We start from the raw sequence: 21,342 nt of genomic DNA, 5'->3' as shown, positions 1-21,342 counted from the left end.
CTCCATCTTTAAATCTCTGTACAAGATCAATGCATTAAACTCTTTCAAACACAAGACCAATCTGGAGACCCTGTCTTTTTTTTTGCACCAGAAAAATTGTACAGCTAAAACCCCTAAGGTTGGAAATTGTTGGACACATTGCTTCCTTTTACAGACATTCTTGAAGTTTGCAGTTTATGAAGGGTGCTCTTGAACAGTGGCGGCTACCGGTTATAAATATGATGGGGTACGATAGTGCCAAACTCACCATAAAGGACGCACTTCTCCCCTGCATGGTGTTTCTCCCCCATGTCCACGTGCAGGGATGGAAGGACTTTTTTCCTGGTCAGTGAAAAGCGCATCCAAACAATCCTGGAGCTGCTGTATGGTTTCCTTTACTCATAACAAATTACTGTGTTTTAAAAAAAAAACTTTGAAATTCACATTGGAAACCACAGTTAAAAGTTTATTTATGGTTTGCAATTATAACTCCTAAAATTCCTCAGTCATAGTTCGCTCCATAATCGATAATTCACACAGCAGTCCTATAAACTGTAGCTCACACAACATTTACAATACCTATGACCTCACAAAATCTATGCCATTAAAAAAAAAGAAAATACTAACATGTAGCCAAACAAAGAAATCCTACTGTATCTATAATAGTTTCATTGACAATGTTGTTTTAAAAAAAGATTTTGTTCGTATTTAGTGTATATAAATAAAATATTTACTAAAAGAGTACAGTGATTAGCGAGAGCAAAATACCAGAGACGGTCTGCACCTTACAGAGCACCATAATACACAGGATCTATGCATCATACACCAATATTAAAATGTTCCCACATACAGCCCCAAATGTTGGCATGTTTATTCAACCATCTGCTTGCTCTGTAGACTAATTCCACCAACTGGTCGGGGCGTATTTGTCTCTCTGTCAACCATTCCTGAAAGGGCAGGGTGGTGGCAGATCGAAAATTTATAGCGCTATCTCCTTTGGAAGGTAGAAAACAGGTACCCCATATGTATTACTCCTCATCCTCCATGATTTCCAGCAGTGTGAATTTAGGGGGCAATTCCACCCACCAGACTGATGTGGAAGACAGTGTATCTCAACGCTTAATCTAATATCTTTGGATTCTTGGGCACTTGCAGATAGCGTGGAAGAAACCTCCAGTCTGCATTTAAGGCAAGTTGGGGCGCCTGCTCATCTTTCAAAGACCACACAGGTCTGTAATTCACCCTGTGGAAGAGCATGCATTGAATTAAGTATAGAGTAGTAGAGTTGCCCAGTTCACAATAAGCCATCATAGCCTTATGGCATTTGTCCTCTACTAATGGGGCCAAGAACTTTTGCTACAGTAGTTGCAGTTCTGAAACTGTGGTTGCAATAAATACTCCTTTACGATATACCTGATATTTTGAGCTGACTCTGAATTGACCCAGCACAAAATTTAAAGGAGGGTGTACAGCCAAATTTAGTTAGTATGACTCAAGTATGTATTTGGAAATACTTAAATTGATTCATGCAGAACAAACTCATTCACTTAAAGACAGAAAGGACTTCATATGATCATGTCCATGAACATCACCTTAATTATGATATATTTATGAAATCCTACTGTTTGAAGTCAGGAAGTCTGGTCGTATGTGGTAGCCATGTCACACTCCATAGAACAGTCTTCTGAGTCAACCTGTGATCCAAACCCACCCAATTGAGTTCTCTACACCAGGAGTCCAAGAAAACCCTAGCTGCAGGAGGAAGAGTTGAGGGTATATGTCGGAATTCACAACTTTAGTTGGCTCTAAACAGATAGCTGGGTCCTCAGCCGGTCCAAAGAGTCATTGATTGCGATAAACTGCCTAATAATATATTTTTATATCCACCATTGCCAGTGCTGCATCATAAACCAACTGAACACATTTAATGAATGCTACAAGAAGGACAACATGCACTCCTATAAAGGAACAGCAGTATTCATGCACCTTTTAACAAATTTACCGGACACCTGAAAGGGATAATTTCAAAGGGCATCCTGCAGTCAGGGAAAGGAGAACATGTTAAATAGGCCACTTAACCTAGTATAGAGGTTGGAAGGGAGTCGAATTCTACAGACCCTTATCCAGTGACGCTAGCAAAAGCACCACGTTGAGCTCCCAGCACTTATTAGGATTCTTTATGATATAGAATCCTCAGTTATATAAACATTTCTTAAGCTTGCATAATTGGGCATGACAGTTCACTGCCAGGTCCCTGTATGTTTTGGGATTTGTCAAAGTTGGTCATAAGAACCAAGGCATTTCAAAATAAATATTGTTTTTTAATTAGTCTCTGGCCAGTCCATTGCGGGTATCGCACATATGCATATGGTTATCTGCTTAAGGCGAGACATGGTCATCCGTTCTAGGTCATTGATAATGTTTACAGAAATAACATTTGTCATGTCACCCATGAGTTCCTTTAAGTAATTTGGGATGTGATCTTCCTCATTGTGGGTATGGTTATAAATGCTGCATTTGGTTTTTGAGTTATGATCTGCTTGGCTGTTGTGCACTTTAAGGATTGGAAAACTAATCCTAATTGGGAGATTGTAGGATTTTTGGGGGCTTTAAGTGCTAGCCATATCATTGACTGTGGGTTTATGAGTGAAAATCTCTCTCTTTCCCCCTCTCTCTTCCACCCCCCACACACCATATTTGGGTGGTAATAATGAAGCATTCATTTGGCATTGTGTCTCAGCTTATCATTATGTTCTGCTTCTAATTATATTTTGCATACTTTTAAGTAAACCTTGTATCCTTTGGAACAGATTTCTCATTTTTATATGTCAAGTGGTTCTTCGTTACAGCAAGAAATAACAACACACACCATTATTTAAACTGCTAGATACTCATGAGCTTACATATGACAATGATAATATTTCTTTTGTAGATCGTGTGAGGACAATATGGCTAATAATCCTGCTCCGACCCAGAACTACCATGAACAGCTCATTGCAAAGTGTCAGAAGGATAACTTAGAATGGGATTTTGTAGAGGGCACTCCAACTGGACCTGCTCATGACCGAACGTAAGTCTTTTGTAAAAAGTGTCTGCAAAATCACATCATAGGTTTGTTTTACTGTTATACACTAAATCATTTCAACTAGAAATCTCTCTCTCTCTCTCTCTCTCGCTCTCTCTGTATATGTATATGCGTATATATATATATATAAATATATATGTCGTTTGCATCACTCCAAAAAGCAATCAGAGGCAAGAGGGGGTTAACAGCACGGAGACACGTTTATTTGGAACCAAAACAGTGGCGGCGAATGCCTTCTTCAGCGCCTTGCACTGCGTGGAGTTCTGTTGCCTGTCGACCCAATCCTGCTGCTGTAGATGTGCATGCATGCCCTAGATGCTCCTCCCCAAATCATAAAGGAATGTACTTCAGCACACCTGTTGCTCGTTGCACGAATATCCCAACTACAACTCCCAGAGTTCACTATGACTGTGTCTCCAGGTCGGCGGCATGGGGAGCAAAGAAAAGACGTTGGTGCGGGCCTGCTATTGATCCGCAGGTAGGTGTTACAGGGGTCCCCAAGATAGGTTCCAAACGTCCGCGGCCGCCACACTGAGTCCCCTCAGACTGCTGCTACCAAATGTGAATCAGGACCGCAGTACATTAGGGGCCGTCATTACAACAATAAAACCCCTACCGGAGGTAAAATACCTCAGTTCTCCAGCCCTTGTTTTTCACAGATGGTGGTCTCCGGACTTCTCGGTACCCCGAGTCATAAACGCCGTCACCGACGTGGTGCCAGATTGTAGTCCGGGTCACTTGTGCAGCAGGGCCCTCTGTTCTGCGCCCCTGGCTGGCGCACCAATATATGTCCTTTGCATCACTCCAAAAAGCAATCAGAGGCCAGAGGAGGTTAACAGCATGGAGACATGTTTATTTGGAACCAAAACAGTGGCGGCGAATGCATTTCGGCCTTTTCTTCAGCGCCCTGCACTGCGTGGAGTTCTGTTGCCTGTCGACCCAATCCTGCTGCTGTAGATGTGCATGCATGCCCTAGATGCTCCTCCCCAAATCACAAAGGAATGTACTTCAGCACACCTGTTGCTCGTTGCACGAATATCCCAACTACAACTCCCAGAGTTCACTATGACTGTGTCTCCAGGTCGGCGGCATGGGGAGCAAAGAAAACACGTTGGTGCGGGCCTGCTATTAATCCGCAGGTAGGTGGTACAGGGGTCCCCAAGATAGGTTCCACATGTCCGCGGCCGCCACACTAAGTCCCCTCAGACTGCTGCTACCAAATATGAAGCAGGATCGCAGTACATTAGGGGCCGTCAGTACAACAATAAAACCCCTACCGGAAGTAAAATACCTCAGTTCTCCAGCCCTTGTTTTTCACTGATGGTGGTCTCCGGACTTCACGGTACCCCGAGTCATAAACGCCGTCACCGACGTGGTGCCAGATTGTAGTCCTGGTCACTTGTGCAGCAGAGCCCTCTGTTCTGCGCCCCTGGCTGGCGCAGCAATATATGTCGTTTGCATCACTCCAAAAAGCAGTCAGAGGCCAGAGGGGGTTAACAGCACGGAGACACGTTTATTTGGAACCAAAACAGTGGCGGCGAATGCATTTCGACCTTAAGCCTTCTTCAGCGCCCTGCACTGCGTGGAGTTCTGTTGCCTGTCGACCCAATCCGGCTGCTGTAAATATATATATATATATATATATACACACATATGTCCTGCAATCTTCGCTCCTCCACACAGCGAAAGAATTCACAGCACCACAGCACCATAAAGAGCAGATATTCTTTAAAGTATTTATTTAAAACACCATACATAGTGCAATCAAAAACATTTATGGACGGTGTGTATATATATATATATATATATATATATATATATATATAAGTAATCACCTCCTCTCGAAGAAAGGAGCAGGAGCCTCAGTGGGGATTAAAAGCGGCAGCACCTTTATTTCAAACATTGGCGTATGCATTTCGGCCGGTATGGCCTCATCAGCGCCTGCGGTAGTAAATGCGGAAGTCCTGGCGTTCTGCAGCCTGATAATGCACCCTGCCTCACTATGATAGGTGCGATGTCACAGCTCCGGGGCACAAAACTACATTTCTCTCCACCCCCACACACCAGCTACCTGACATTGCCGAGACTGTGCATGCTGGGATTTGGAGTCCGGAAAACTCAAAACGGACTGTCATTCGCTGTGCTGACCGCATGGGGGAGGGAACTCAGTGCCTACAGACATTTAAACACAGGAGGTTTTCATTGGGATATGGTTTGTTAAGGAGGAAGGCGCTGAAGAAGGCGTTTAAGCCGAAATGCATTCGCCAACACCGGGACCTCTGAAATAAACGGCTGCTTGTTCCCCACTCCCCGTGTGGCCTCTCATCTTTTCTTTTGGGAAAGTGTGTAAGTCTTGTATACTGCGCAGCCAGACGCGCAGAAGAGATGGCCTTGCAGCTACAAGTGACTCCGGGATTCACTGGCACCACGCTGCTCGCAGCTTCAAGACAATCGAGGAATCGATAACCCCGGGAGTCCGCCAAGATCAGTAAGGAGGAAACTGACTGAGATAATTCATCTCGACGGGGCAAACTGTCTCGCATTTGACCACCCCAGTTTCATTTCTGACCTGAGAGGAGGGGCGCTGCAGTCAAGCGGGGACACAGGACCGGCACCGCGATGTTCGTCGTCCTTCAACCACCCCGCCCTCCTGCCGGGGCACAAAACTACATTTCTCTCCACCCCCCCCCACACCAGCTACCTGACATTGCCGAGATATATATGTATATATATATATATATATATATATATATATATATCAAAAAGGACAGCAGAAGTTCCCTTTCCCCTATGATTTTCAAGCAACCAATGGGAGTGTAATAGGTAAATTTAAAATCTTTGCTGAGATGTTCACGGTATTTTTGCTGGTAAAGAGAAAGGCGAAAGCTGAAATGCGTTTACTGGCAATAAATCATGAAAATGTAATCCCGTGAGTGTTCCGTGTTTTGTCCTGTTGGATGCCAGAAATACGATATAGTAGTTTTGCCGTCACATAATGGAGGCACCCGCCCTGAGTGCAGGCGAACTTGAAGATAGATGAGCACGAATAAAGGCTAGTACAGGCCTCCTGCTCGAACATTTGAGGTCTATTATTGTACTATGTGGTTCCCCTAAATACAATATGAGATGTATTGTTACATATATTATATGTGATTACTATGCCTAGCGTCTTTCCATTATGGTTACAGATAAGGAAAACACTGCGCCTTGTTTCTAAGGGCAGTGGTGCACTTTATTCACTGTTTTCACTTAAAAAATCGTCAAAGTTAATGGACGCATCATGTGACCAAGGTCTTTAAATGAGTGAAACGCGTTATGGAAGGCACTTGCCTGAGACATTTATGCCGCAATAAATTTGTTGTAAATAGAAGTCCTTGAGCCAGGAGTATACATAGGTTATCTTTATTCAAGTTGAGTTGCAGGTCAAGTTCTTAAGATGTAAATATCAAAACCCCACCAGGAGTGACCTCCCTGTCACTCAGCCTGCCTGGTACCAACTGCCAAGCCCCCAACATTCCACGATGTCACCAAGCATTCTAGCAGTGACATCATGTGAGCCACAGGGAAATCCCATCCAGAGAAAAGAGACATAGATTAAATATAACACATCTCCTTTCTTTAGGGAAATAAGAAAAGGTGAAATTAGAGTAAATAACATCAACATCAGTGTACACATCAACATCAAAGTACACTATACATTCTGAAGATAAATACACTATACATTCTGAAGATAAAGCATTTACATTACATCAGATAATTAGTCCCATCCCCCTTCCTACGGAAACACAACCGAATGCAGACTAATTTATTTATTTATTTATTTATTTTGAAAGTTTTATACAGCGCGAACAAGATCTTTGCAGATATCAGAGCGCTTTACAAGTAAAAATATATAGTAAAAATACAAAGTAAAAATACAAAGTAATAAAGCGTATATACAAAGTAATATATGAGGTAGTTAGGTACAAGGTGCTAGTTACATAGGTAGGTCAAAGGACGTGAGGTAGGTCACAGGTGTGGTAGTGTCGATACACTGTGTATAGACAAACAATTGCGTCAATAGTATATAGTGCAATAACAAGGAGCATATATTTGCTTAAGCGTGTTTAGAATATTTAGAGTTTAAAGGTGGGCAAAGTTGAGGTGGGTGTGTGCAGGATGTATAGTCCCACAGGTGCGACAGTAGAAGGGAAGTAAGGATCGTTGAGGTGGAGAGGGTAAAGTGTGCAAAGTCAACCAGGTGCGTCAACAATATAACAATATACATAATCAACCAGGTGCATCAAACATTATAACAAAATACAAAGAGTGAGCGTATACAATTAAGTGATTCGATAATACGGGTGGTACAATAGGCCAAGGTCGGGCAGGACTTACAGAGCAGATTCATGAGTGATACGGAATAATAGGTCATGTGTATTTTGCCATGAGGATCGCTTTAATTTCTTTCTTAAAGATTGTGTTGGAGGAGATGAGCCTTGTTTCAGGAGGGAGTGAGTTCCAGATCCTGGGTGCCATTCCTGAAAAGGAGCGTTTATAAGTTTTTTCCTTCCGAAATCTTCGAGGTTTCAGCAAAAGATTGTTTGTGCTTCTAGTAGTTCGGGAGCCACCCGAAATTGTCAGCTTTTGAGTGAGGTAGGCGGGTGAACCCCGTGAACCATTACTGGGACACACATAGTCCACAATCATACATGTAACAGGGTACACATCACCCTGTGAACTAAAATTGGAGCACTCTTCGCTCCGTAACAGGGTACACATCACCCTGTGAACTATTACTGGGACAACCATAGCCCATAACCAAACATTTAACAGGGTACATGACCCCGTGAACTATTATTGGGACGCACATAGCCCCACAACCAAACCTTTAACAGAGTACACTTCACCCTGTGAACCAAAATTGGAGCATTTAGCTTCCACACCACACTACAGAAGGGCACTCCCCACCCTATTAACTAAATGGGGGCACACAGCTCCCATTACTTCAGATATCATCACCCCAAAACTTTTGAATATTAAACATCCTCAACTCTACTGAGCAACATGCAACATAAATGAGTGACCTAAAACACCCTGTCAGTCATCTCATGTACCTAAAAACAGTGAGTCAACTTAAAACACGGCTGTTATTATCTTGCAGACCCCCCCCAAAAAATCGAAAATCTCTGGCTAAATAAATCCATGAATAACTCCTGCATGGTGAAATCCCATGCACAGCCGCAAACTGGTGAGGAAACCACCAGCACTCTCACGTCCCACAAGAAACTATGAACAAACATGGGAAAAACATTAAAGCCAAAACAATTTCAAATAGATTAAGTAATGTCATTGCGGCATTTCCAGATTACAAGCTTTCATTCTCATCGACTTTCTTTTAAGCACCGGAGCTCAATGCCTGCTCCCGAGTAATATATCCCCATTATTACGAAGAGCTCACTGCGACAGAGAAATTGCGGATGCACAGTACTTTCTAGTCTGGCGTCCCTTAATAACAAATAACAGTTCCATACTTCCAAACGTATTGCTGCACTGCTCCGTAGAATGATGTAAAACAATAGTATATTTGGCCGAGCGCTATATACCATGACCAAGTGAGGTAGTGCAGCCTAAAATTGCGACACGTATCACACGGCGCACCGGGTGGCTCTCAGTACGTTTGTGCTGAAAAGGCAGACTCAGCAGCTTACAGCCTCGGACTGATCCCAACGTCATAGAGGCTACTGTCAATGGTGTATGAACAGCAATGCACATTGAAAAGTGTTGTATTCTCTCTACTTATATTTTGTAGTATCGCTTTAAGACATACATTCTATATTCTTGATGTCATATTCCACTGTACTTTGTCTAGATTCTTCCTGGTCAGTTAGCTCCCTGGCTTTCTGATGGGAACACCAGTTATTCTCTGTAGAACATAATAAATATCCATTAATTCATTATCTGCCTCTCCACTTCATTTACAACACATGGCGACGATGAGCAGAGGGAGCTGAACAACTACAGAGGGAGAGAGACTCCACTGGTGAGAGAAGAACCACGCAAACTCACTTGGGTAAATTTCCAACTGGAAGAAGCAGTTGCAGTTACCAAGAAGAGAAAATGTCAAGCTGAGAGAAACTGTTCTCAAGAGAAGAAAATTTTAAATCGAAAGACACGAAAAAGATACTTCAAGTGAAGTGAAACAGTGAACAAAGAACGGTAATCCTATGTGACATCCCACCTTATATTTGACTGAAACTAAAAGAACAATAACCAAAGAAAAGAGAGGAAACCCAACCCTTCAAGATAACAATAGAAATTTGCGTCCTTCTCAAACAACTGGTGAGTTTGAGGAACTTTCCGTTTTTGCCTACTTGTACTTCACATTTAAATGGAGTTGTGACTGTATTGCTTTAAAATTGGAAAGACGTAAATCTGTGCGAAAGGAACTGAGATTGTTACCAAGTACAAGGCGAACCACGGCAGTGAGTGTAGGCATCTTTCAAAATTGACCTACAGCTCGAGCGGAAAGACGGAGACATTCAAACAAAGCCTAGCGTCTTTTGAAATTTCGCACGAGCAGGGAAACACGAGCCTACTCACTGTTAGAACTCTCCTGGCGACATCGTCCGAACGGAGCCATCAATATTACTTGTCAGCGTCACGCAGGAAGAAGAAGCGAACGGCAAACATGTGTAGGAAACAACGTCATCATTCCAGGCGGAAGTGATGTAACGACGCTACGTGGTGGCCATTTCGAGTCAGTTCCAAGTTAATAGGCAACCAATTTTACCGGAGCAACGCGTTTTTGGGAATGTACTGCGAGTTCAGTTAAAAAGCAACGTTTCAAACAGAACGGAATGACTGAAGTAGTAAACAGTGCCAAGTTCGGAATGAAGTAACTAGTGCCATTTACAGAAGTAAGCAACTTGTTCGTATTTACCTTGTGAGTAAAACATTGCGTTGTCCACTCGAAATATTCTACCGATGCATAGTGAACAGTGCTTGATGCATTACTTTATAGAAAAGTACCTAATCTGAAGAAGTGTCTGCATTATAGAACAAGTGTTCGCATTAAAGAACATAGACTGCGAGTGTGTAAACAAGAGCAGCGTCCGCCTTATATTAAAGGAAATAGACTGCGAGTGTGTAAACTAGAAGAGGATTATCCTTGTTAAAAAAAAAAAAAAAAAAAAGGGAGAAAGAAAGAAAAAACTATTAAAATGGAGAATCTTAATGTCATTATGCCGCCTATGTTCCTACAAACAACTGGAGATCCACCCATTGAGTGGAATGAATGGATAGACATTTTTGAAAACTACATAGAGGCACTTGATGGGAAGGATTTCAGTGCTACAAGAAAAAAAGCTCTTTTATTAAGTGCACTAGGGAAAGAGGGACAGCGCTCTTTCAAATATTTACCAGTAGGACTAAACCAAGATGGTAGAACAATAACCAACGTTTACACTGAGGCAAAGGCGCGAATGAAAAAACAATATTCAAAGGAAGTAAACATCGTTATGGCAAGACACAAATTCTACACTCAACCACAAAGAGCAGAAGAATCAGTAGATCAATTTGTGACCAGATTACGTGAACTGTCTATTAAATGTAATTTCGGCGAAATAAGAGATGAAATGATAAGGGACCAGTTAATAGTACAATGTAGGAATAAAAAAATGCAGGAAAAATTGTGGGCAGCAAAAAACCCTACCCTGCAAACGGCTATTGACATAGCAAAAGTAGTTGAAGAATCGAATGCATGTATGAAAGAGATGGAAAAAAAGGATAGTGTGAAGGAGAGCGGACAAGGGAATGGTGTTTCTTGTGTTGAACAGGATGAAGTTGCTGCTGTGAATAGGAGAAGTGTAGACTCGGGAGAGAAGGGTCCTAAGAGATTTAACAATGGGTTTTCAAGTAGCGAGAGGAATAGATTCCAGGGAAGAATGTGCAGTAGGTGTGGGAGTACTTTTCATACCTCTGATTACAAGAGATGCTTTGCCCTAGACAAAGTGTGTAGAAAGTGTGGGAGGAAAGGTCATTTCTTTAAAATGTGTAAAGGAGTGAATGGCGAAAAAGTAGCAGTTGTGGAGAAGAGAGAGATAGGGAGAGGTGACGTTGGTGTTGAGGGAGTCAATAAAATACTGTGCTTGGGTGAAGATGGTATGAGTGAAGGAGAACCAGGCAGAAGACAAAGGCCCAAAGCTCAATTTCTTATTGACCAAAAGGAAGTCCAGTTAATGGTTGACCCAGGGTCGTTTTGGACTATCATCCCAAAAGATATGTATATGGAAAATTGGAAAGATGTGCAATTGCTTGCAAGTGATATTAGCCCATGTGGATATCAGGGAGAGAGTATAGAACTGATTGGTTATATGATATGTGAAATATCATTTAAGGACCGTTCTGCAAAAGGGAAAGTTTATGTAGCCAAGTCGGGTCCTGCGATTTTGGGTTGGGGACAACAGTACGACCTCAGCATTGTCATTAACCCTAGGGCTGAACAGCAAGTGATGGTAGTTGATAGCATAACCACCGAGTCAATAGTTGAAGGAATGACTGGTTTGTTTGAGAAGCACATTGGAGAATTGAAAGGTTACGTGCATAAGATCGTACTGCGTGATGATGCTGTACCTATGCAACACAGGGTCAGAAAGGTTCCATTTATTGCACGTGAAGAGGTGAAGAGGATGTTGAATGAAATGTTAGACCAAGGGGTGATAGAACAGATCGAAACGTCACCCTGGATTTCTCCCGTGGTTATCACAACCAAATCCGATGGGAAATTCCGCTTCTGTGTGGACCTACGCACCTTGAACCAAAACATCGTTGTGGACAACTTCCCGTTACCAAATATCAATGAGTTAGTTTTATCACTAAAGGGTGGAAAGTATTTCTCTAAGCTGGATCTCCGCAGCGCTTATCACCAAATTAAATTGCACCAAGACTCTAAGACATTGACAGCTTTTATAACAACTGAGGGAATATATCAATTCACACGTATGCCTTTTGGACTCGCCTCTGCAGCTGGAGTATTTCAACGAATGATGGGGGCTGTATTAAAGGGAGTGAACAATGTAGTATATTTTCAGGACGATGTTTTGATATTTGGGAAGACTGTAGAAGAACACAATTTAATTTTGAAAACTGTTTTGGAAAGGATGGAACAGGCTGGGTTGACTCTAAAGAAAGAGAAATGTAAATTTGCGGTAGAGGAAGTCGAATACCTTGGATATACTCTGTTAATGGGGTTAAACCCAAGAGAGATTTGTTAGAATCCATTAGAAATGCACCAGCTCCGTCTGATAAAGACCAGTTGAGGTATTTTCTTGGTCTCATCGAGTACTAAGCAAAGTTCGTAAGAAATTTTGCAAGAAAAACTGAAAAGATTAAGGTGCTATTGAGGAAAGGATGCAAGTTTGTGTGGGATGTTGAACAAGAAGATTGCTTCCAAAAGATCAAAACAGAAATTTGTGAAGCTAGTATCTTAACACCGTTTGATACCAACCGTAAGTCAGTGCTGACAGTGGATGCAAGTGCTGTGGGGGTTGGTGCAGTGTTAGCTCAAGAGCATGAGTCTGGACTCAAGACTGTGGCTTTTGCGTCAAGAACGCTCACAACGGCGGAGAGGAATTACTCTATAATCGAGCGGGAAGCTCTAGCTGCAGCATGGGGTTGTGAATATTACAGAATGTATCTATGGGGGTTCAAGTTTACGTTATTGACAGATCACAAACCCCTGGTCAAAATTCTGGATGCAAGTGCTGTGGGGGTTGGTGCAGTGTTAGCTCAAGAGCATGAGTCTGGACTCAAGACTGTGGCTTTTGCGTCAAGAACGCTCACAACGGCGGAGAGGAATTACTCTATAATCGAGCGGGAAGCTCTAGCTGCAGCATGGGGTTGTGAATATTACAGAATGTATCTATGGGGGTTCAAGTTTACGTTATTGACAGATCACAAACCCCTGGTCAAAATTCTATCACCTGGTGGGGCTGGCAAGGGATCAGCGAGGTTAGCTAGGCTGGCTGCGAGAATTCAGGAGTATTTGTATACTATTGAGTATATTCCGGGTTGGAGGAACAGCCAAGCTGATGGTCTTTCTAGACTTCCACTACCTTGGGAGACGGTAGACAAGTTGGGGGTGGAATCACTCAATTCAGAAGGGTCTGTAGCTGCTGTGGATGAGGTGGTGGATATGTGTACTGGGGCAGTAAGCAAAAGTTGGTGGAATACTTCCATGGCTAAGGACGAGGTGTTGAGAGAGGTGAAAGACCTAATTGTGAAGGGTCCAAGGAGGGAGAGTTGCTTATCCCCCGCTCTTCGTCCATATCTCAAAGTTTTGGATCATCTGTCAGTCTTAGACAAGGAAGGTCTTATTATTCTGAAGGAGGATAAGTTTATTCCCCCGCAGGAGGTGAGGTTTACTTTGTTCAAGTTAGCTCACGAGGGTCATCTAGGACAGTCTCTCACCAAGAGGAGAGTGAGGGAGAATTTTTGGTGGCCCGGTATGGACTTAGAGGTTTCTCAGTGGGTAGAGAGATGTACAGATTGTGTAGAGAGTGAGAAGAAACTTAAAGTCGGTAGTCAGACCGGATGTGGTACAATAGAAGACCCAGGATGCCCCTGGCACACTATATGTCTTGATTTCCTTGGCCCTTTTCACCAATTGAGTCAAGATATGAGGTTTGGTTTGGTAGTTGTTGATGTTTCTTCGAAGTGGTTAGTAGTTAGGTTTATGAAAGAGATCACTACGAGCAGCACTATTACCATGTTGAGAGACATTTTCAGAGAAGAAGGTTTTCCCACGAGGATTATCGCTGATAATGGGACGCAATTGACTTCTTTAGAGATGGCTAATTTCTTGGAAAAATGTGGTATTGCACATTCAAGGACCTCACTTTACAACCCGCAAGGGAATGGTATAGTTGAGAGGGCGAATCGGATGGTTAAAGGAGCGATCCAAATGGCCATCTCATCCAAGACAGATGTGAGAGAATTGGTTAATGACCTAGTTTGGGCCTATAGAACTACTGAGAATGGTGTAACTAGGAAGATTCCCTTCAGTATAATGAGAGGGCGTTCAGCTGGTACCAAACTCGTCGCTGCATGGATGAAAGAGTATTTGGGTACTGGTATCTTAGTGGAGCGTGAAAAAGAGAATGAACCAGCCAGTAAGAGTAATTTTGCAGTGAATGATTGGGTGAAAGTAAAACCTGGACGAGTTGGTGTTGGGTTGACGAAGTTCAGGGGTCCGTTTAAAGTCAAGTCCGTTCATAAAAGATTTGTGACTTTATTTAATGGAGAAAGTTGGAATTTGAGACGAGTGGCACTGTATAAGAAGGCTAAACGTGAGGTTGATTTGCCTCCGTCTAGCCATAGGTTGGAATCAAACAATGATATTGGTACTAGTAAAGGTCAGAGAGAAAGGAGACCCCCGAGTTATTTACAAGATTTTGTTTGTGAGTGATTATTATTCGTGTAGTGGAAAGCATGAGCTTATTATATAGTTTTTTTTTTTTTTATGCGAAGGGAAGAGGATATGTTGTATTCTCTCTACTTATATTTTGTAGTATCGCTTTAAGACATACATTCTATATTCTTGATGTCATATTCCACTGTACTTTGTCTAGATTCTTCCTGGTCAGTTAGCTCCCTGGCTTTCTGATGGGAACACCAGTTATTCTCTGTAGAACATAATAAATATCCATTAATTCATTATCTGCCTCTCCACTTCATTTACAACAAAAAGCTAACGTGAGTAGCGCGTGCTCACTTTGAATTTTAAAATGTCATACATCCGTTTAGGATTGTTATTCACCAGCTCCTCCGATGTCGCAACATGACCGTCCCAAATGAAATATTACTCCGTAGCGCCAAACTGCCGCTCGGTTGCACTGTGCACAGCTGACTCTCCGTGGCACTAAACAGTACAGCATCGTAAATAAAATGCTTTCATTGTAAAACCGCTGCAGTGCCAAACTGCGGCTGGAACACGCCATCACCTGCTCGCACCGTGTGCTACTCTCTCTCTCTGTAGCGAAGTATAATACAGTAGATCGGTGTCTGCTGGTCTTGCCGGTACACGTAGTTGCTGTTAATTCAACTCACAAGCGTAATCACTTCCTTAGCATCGGCCAGCACTGTCCACTTTAGTCAGCAGAACGACTCTCAACAGGGCAATGGGAAAACAACGATCTTCACTGTACACTGATGACTCGCTGTACTTACTGCTTAAATGGTTAAATTCCTTTGCTTGCAGGCTGTCAATATGGCAAATGACACTGGTGGGGTTAGGCAAGGCGTTTCCGTTCGTGTAAAATGCTTAGTTTCAGAAGTATGTTTTTAATCACAGTCTCTCCTCAATGCTGTGGGTTCTTTTCTGTTGTTCCAGTTACTCTTGTCCCTGTAGGTTCTTTATTTCTTACTCCTTTTCTCGGCATGCTGTAGATTTTTCCCAGGTTGTCCAAACGTCGCCAAAAATGTTGTAAATAGAAGTCCTTGAGCCAGGAGTATAAATAGGTTATCTTTATTCAAGTTGAGTTGTAGGTCAAGTTCTTAAGATGTAAATATGAAAACCCCACCAGGAGTGACCTCCCTGTCACTCAGCCTGCCTGGTACCAACTGCCAGTTGAGACACAGGCCAAGCCCCCAACATTCCACGATGCCACCAAGCATTCTAGCAGTGACATCATGTGAGCCATAGGGAAATCCCATCCAGAGAAAAGAGACATAGATTAAATATAACAAAATTGTCTTTCCTGCTTAGAATCTATCGATTGTGTGGAGGTCGTTTATTATTTGCCTGGAAGCAAGAGGTCCGTGCCTGCAAGCTGCTAGCTGCTGTTCCCGGACGGGGACGGGCAGGAATTATATATGTATATATGTGTATATATGTGTGTATATATATATATATATATATATATATATGTATATGTGTATATATACGTCCTGCAATCTTCGCTCCTCCACACAGCGAAAGAATTCACAGCACCATAAAGAGCGGATATTCTTTAAAGTATTTATTTAAAACACCATACATAGTGCAATCAAAAACATTTATGGACGGTGTATATATATATATATATATATCAAAAAGGACAGCAGAAGTTCCCTTTCCCCTATGATTTTCAAGCAACAAATCGGAGTGTAATAGGTAAATTAAAAATCTTTGCTAAGATGTTCAAGGTATTTTTGCTGGTAATGAGAAAGGCGAAAGCTGAAATGCGTTTACTGGCAATAAATCATGAAAATGTAATCCCGTGAGTGTTCCGTGTTTTGTCCTGTTGGATGCCAGAAATACGATATAGTAGTTTTCCCGTCACATAACGGAGGCACCCGCCCTGAGTGCAGGCGAACTTGAAGATAGTTGAGCACGAATAAAGGCTAGTACAGGCCTCCTGCTCGAACATTCCTATGTTTGTTTCACTGTTTCTCCCTTTTTTCATTTAGAACATTCCACACTTAGTGCTACAAATGGCCATCTGCATTAGCCAGTTGTCAATAGCCTTCTCCTTCATTATAGGCCTTAATAACTGTCATATCCCTCGCACAGTTGAGCAGCTATGTCATTTTTCTTATTACAATTAACTAGATATGTCACAATGCAACTGTAATATAGGAAATTAAAGCCAGGCTTTTATACAGCAATTGCTATCTCCCAGGTATTTATATGTAAAGACTGATAGCTAAATGGTACATGTTTCTTATGCTAAATGTTTTCACATTATTTAGTACATGAAAAATGGTGTTTGCCTTAATTCTGTCTCTACAATGTGATACACTACGGTTTTCCTAATGTTCAGAGTATGGAATGCCCTTCCAACTGCTCTTGTTGGGTTTTGAAATAAGTAAAGTAAATGACTAGTCTGATTAGTGTAGAAGTTACAACGAAGTGAAGGATGGAATGCTTGAATTAATCTCATCAATTGGCGATCGCTTGATGCTGGAATGTAGACTATGGGTTTTAACCCACTATGCCACTCTAGACCGAGACCAGCTAAATTCAAATCAGCCTTGGTCCTGTTCCAATGGGAATAGACCTGCCTTACAAATCCTTTCACCAAACGTTAACTAGCACAGTAGGGTGTTATATTGAAGAGACAAACATATTAAGACTAAACGGTTTTTCATGGCTCCATCCAATCTAAAGGGAAGGGGAGGATTAAAGCAATACCAAGTGTAACTATTATCAGCCAGATTGTAGAAACAATTCAGTTCTGCTACTTTTTAGCGGGTAAGACTCAGAGTAGGAGACACAAAGCTCATTCTTGAAGAAAGTATGCATTTGTATATTTGCCAATAAATGACACATGCACTGAAACTATGTGTTTTTTAATTCATAAAGTCACAAACTATTATTGTGTAGAAGTTCTTGCAGAAAATAGGCCCACAAGTAAGGCATACAGCATTAAAACATTTGCTTGCAACTACCAAAATGTTTACAGCCTCAACCATAAACATGAAAGTACCAGCCACCTGGTGAAGGAGGGTAGTGATAAACAAATATATGTATATGTCCATATAAAACAATTCTTTTCTTATGTACACCGCACAGGACTAATCTAAATATGATGTTCACTTACTGATCTTGAGCATTATTGGCTCACGAACAGTATCATCAGGGGCATAGTGGCTCCAAATATGTTCAACACTAAAAAGTAAAACTTTATTTTATTAAAAGAAAATATCAAACTATTCCGCTGGATATGTATGGCAAGTAAATCTAGAAGAGTGTTATGCTCAAAACTATTGGTTCGAGGCATATGGGCTGCAGATGGTAGATTTATGAATAGATCGCCATCTGGTGTTGGGCTCGGATGATTGCACTTGTTTTTCTCTTGGAGAAGTCTTTTGTAGTCACGAAGTTGGTGACTCCTCCCTTGGGTGATAGTGCGCATGGGCATCGGCTCCATCCTTAGATTGTTTTTTTCCGCCATCGGGTTCGGATGAGGATCGAAGCACTCCGGATCGACTTTGAGAAAAAAGTTATATTTCGGCACGTATTCCCTTTCCAATTCGACGGTATTGTTTATCGAGCGCGAGTTAATTCCCATTTCGACGTGCTTCGACGTCAACACCAAGGATTTTCAACTCTACGTCAACGAGACCGGGAGGCCTATCTCGACATAGTCCAGCCTGGAGTCCATGGAAAGGACTCCATTTAAAAAAATGTCCAACGTGTGGTGCTAAATTCCCACACAAGGACCTACACGAGGTGTGCAACCTCTGTTTATCACCTGACCACGAATCCAGGGACTGTGAAGCCTGTGCGGCTTTCTCCTCCAAGTCGACGATTAGAAACCGTCGAGCCCGAAGACACGAGGTGTCGAGGATGGAGTCAGATGCAATCCCAGAACTGTTCGAGGTCCAACACCCCGAAGAGGAAGAAGATGAGGACGGGTCGGGGTCAGAAGCGGACGAGTCTGATGTCGAAGAAGTCGACGTTCATCAAACAGTGAGTGACGACGTCCCTTTGCCAAAAAACCGACCCCGATTGGTGTCGACCCCGCCTTCGAGCTCGGTCAGACAACCGAAAAAAGTTTCCGACGCCCCGCCTTCGGGCTCGCCAACGAAACCGAAACATTCGGCCTCCCACTATGTCGGATCCGAGAAACGGTCGACATCGACATCGACACCGAAGCTCCATACTAAAGAGAGCTTGCAGTCGAAACATTCCATGTCGAAACTGAAACATGCTTCGACGTCGAAGACTCCCTCGACACCGAAAAAATCGGACTAGAGCAAACTCTCAGTGCCGAAAACACATAACACCGAGACATAGAAGCAAAAGCACCTTTCGGACCCAAAGACTTCGGTACCGATACAGGAGCAACAAACAGATCCAAAACAAAAGACTTTGTTCATTGATCCACAAACTGGCAAGGTGGTGACGAAACTACCTAAAAAGAGGAAGACTCAACCGTTGGAGGAGAAAGCTCCTCCTCCTAACAAGAGAACAATGGGGACAAATACAACTCCTCCCCTTTCTCCACAGCCTATGGACACACCCTCTTCTCCTCTTCCTCATACTCTGCCAGCTATCCCTCGACCTTCTACACCACGCCCATCTACACCTCAAACAGATGTAGAAGGTGACACAGTGGATGGGGACCTTCCTAGGGAGGATAACAATACTATCCCAGAAGACACAGACCCATGGGAAGATTATGACGTAGTGTCAGATAATGATAATGACCCTGACCTGTATCCCTCAAAACCCCCTCCCCCTGATAATTCGGGTTTTGCACAATTAATTAATAGGGCAGCAAAATACCACAAGGTAGATTTACATACGGAACCTCAGATAGAAGATTTCCTTTTAGAAACACTACCTGCTGCACAAAAATCTTCAGGGACCCTACCAACGCTTAAAGGTCTCCTCAATCACACATCAGACATATTTAAAGATCCTGTGAGGGCTAGAGTGTTAAACCCAAGAATTGACAAAAAGTATAAGGCATCCCCAAAAGACCCAGTATTTATTAAGGGGCAAATACCTCTGGACTCGCTAGTAGTCTCAAACGCTCGTAAGAGGGCAAACTCACTAACAGCAGGAGAAGCTCCACCTCCTGACAAGGAGTCCAAGTTAATAGATGCCTCTGGCAAAAGAGTAGCATCCCAAGCAGCAAACAGCTGGCGCATAGCAAATACTCAAGCGCTACTTGCACGTTATGATAGAGCTCATTATGATGAGTTAGAAAAACTCATTACACATCTCCCTAAGGACCATCAAAAAAGGGCAGATCTGCTGATACAAGAAGGGAAGATAATAACCAACACTTCCATTAAGTGCGCCTTAGACGCAGCAGACACTGCGGCAAGATCTCTAAACACCAGTATCATGTTAAGAAGACATGCATGGCTCAGAGTCTCAGGATTCAAACAGGAGGTACAAACTTCTTTATTGAACCAGCCTTTTGATGGGAAAACAATCTTCGGCTCAGGTACAGATGAGGCGTTCAAAAAATGAAAAAGGACACAGAAACGGCTAAGTCAATGGGAGCATTACAACAGCCATCTCAGAGGGTTCCTTTCGTAGGTCCACTTATAGAGGCGGATCAAAGAATACAGGCACAAGCCAGCAATCAACCTCTATTACACCAACATAACCTAGAGGTAATTCCAGAGGCAGTTACAGAGGTAACGACAACAAGGGTAGAGGTCGCAGAAACAACAACAACCGCAACTCTCCTACCCCAAAACAGTGACTTCATACAGCTCACCCCAGACCATGCAACACCGGTCGGGGGACGCCTATAACAGTTCCTACCTGTCTGGGAAAACATCACATCAGACAGGTGGGTGAGACAAATTATCCAACATGGTTATTGCCTAGAACTCACAAATACCCCACCAAACATCCCCCCCCAGACAGCGCCCAATGAGTCAGGATCATCTGACATTATTAAAACAGGAGGTACTATCACTGCTACAAAAGCATGCAATAGAAAAGGTTCCATAACATCAACAGGGAACAGGAGTATACTCTCTATACTTCCTAATTCCCAAAAAAGACAGATCTCTAAGGCCAATACTGGACCTCAGACCTCTCAATGCATACATGAATTCGGAACATTTCCACATGGTCACGCTCCAACAGGTACTTCCTTTACTGAAGAAAGGGGACTTTCTTTCTACACTGGATCTAAAAGACGCCTACTTTCATATCCCAATTCACAAAGCCCACAGAAAATACCTCCGGTTTGTAGTAGAAGGACAACAAGAACAGTTCAAAGTCCTTCCGTTTGGAGTCACAACAGCACCAAGTGTGTTCACAAAATGCCTAGCATTGGTTGCAGCACACCTAAGAAGACAGCAAATACATGTCTTCCCTTACTTGGAAGACTGGCTAATAAAGGCCAAGTCACAAAAGGAATGTCTTCAAAACACACAAAAGACAATTCAACTGCTGCACCAGCTAGGGTTTACGGTGAACTACACAAAGTCCCACCTGCAACCAGACAAGGTTCAACAATATCTAGGGGCTACTATAAATACAGAAAAAGCCAGAGTATACCCCAATCCCGTCAGGATTCAGACAATGCTCACATTAATTCAAAGATTTAAACCGCAACACTCATTAACAGCTCGAGTGTTTATGCAGTTATTAGGGATGATGTCCTCTTGCATACTGTTAATCCCATATGGCAGACTACAAATGCGTCCGTTTCAGGAATGTCTAGCAACACAGTGGAATCCGGCTCAAGGTCAGAATACAGATCTGGTGTTGGTAGACGACCGCACGCATCGCTCTCTGAAGTGGTGGAATACAACAAACATTTCCAAAGGGCGGTCGTTCC

The 21,342-nt window shown here is 42.7% G+C and overlaps 1 protein-coding gene across 4 annotated transcripts in view; it reads left to right on the top strand.

The window, feature by feature from the left end:
* Window positions 1-21,342, top strand: part of EIF2AK2 (eukaryotic translation initiation factor 2 alpha kinase 2) — a 580,031-nt gene that overhangs the window by 8,946 nt on the left and 549,743 nt on the right. For all 4 annotated transcript variants that reach the window (XR_013596181.1, XM_078648546.1, XM_078648547.1 and 1 more), the window contains exon 2: window positions 2,912-3,049. Coding sequence is in view for 3 of the 4 variants with exons in the window: in XM_078648546.1 (XP_078504672.1) it covers window positions 2,928-3,049 (122 nt within the window). In the remaining variant the exon portion in view is untranslated. The remainder of the gene's footprint in view (window positions 1-2,911; window positions 3,050-21,342) is intronic.

This window comes from Lissotriton helveticus, chromosome 6 (genome assembly GCF_964261635.1).
Source record: "Lissotriton helveticus chromosome 6, aLisHel1.1, whole genome shotgun sequence".
NCBI classification, from domain to species: domain Eukaryota; kingdom Metazoa; phylum Chordata; class Amphibia; order Caudata; family Salamandridae; genus Lissotriton; species Lissotriton helveticus.
This window is presented reverse-complemented; position numbering and strand designations above follow the sequence as displayed.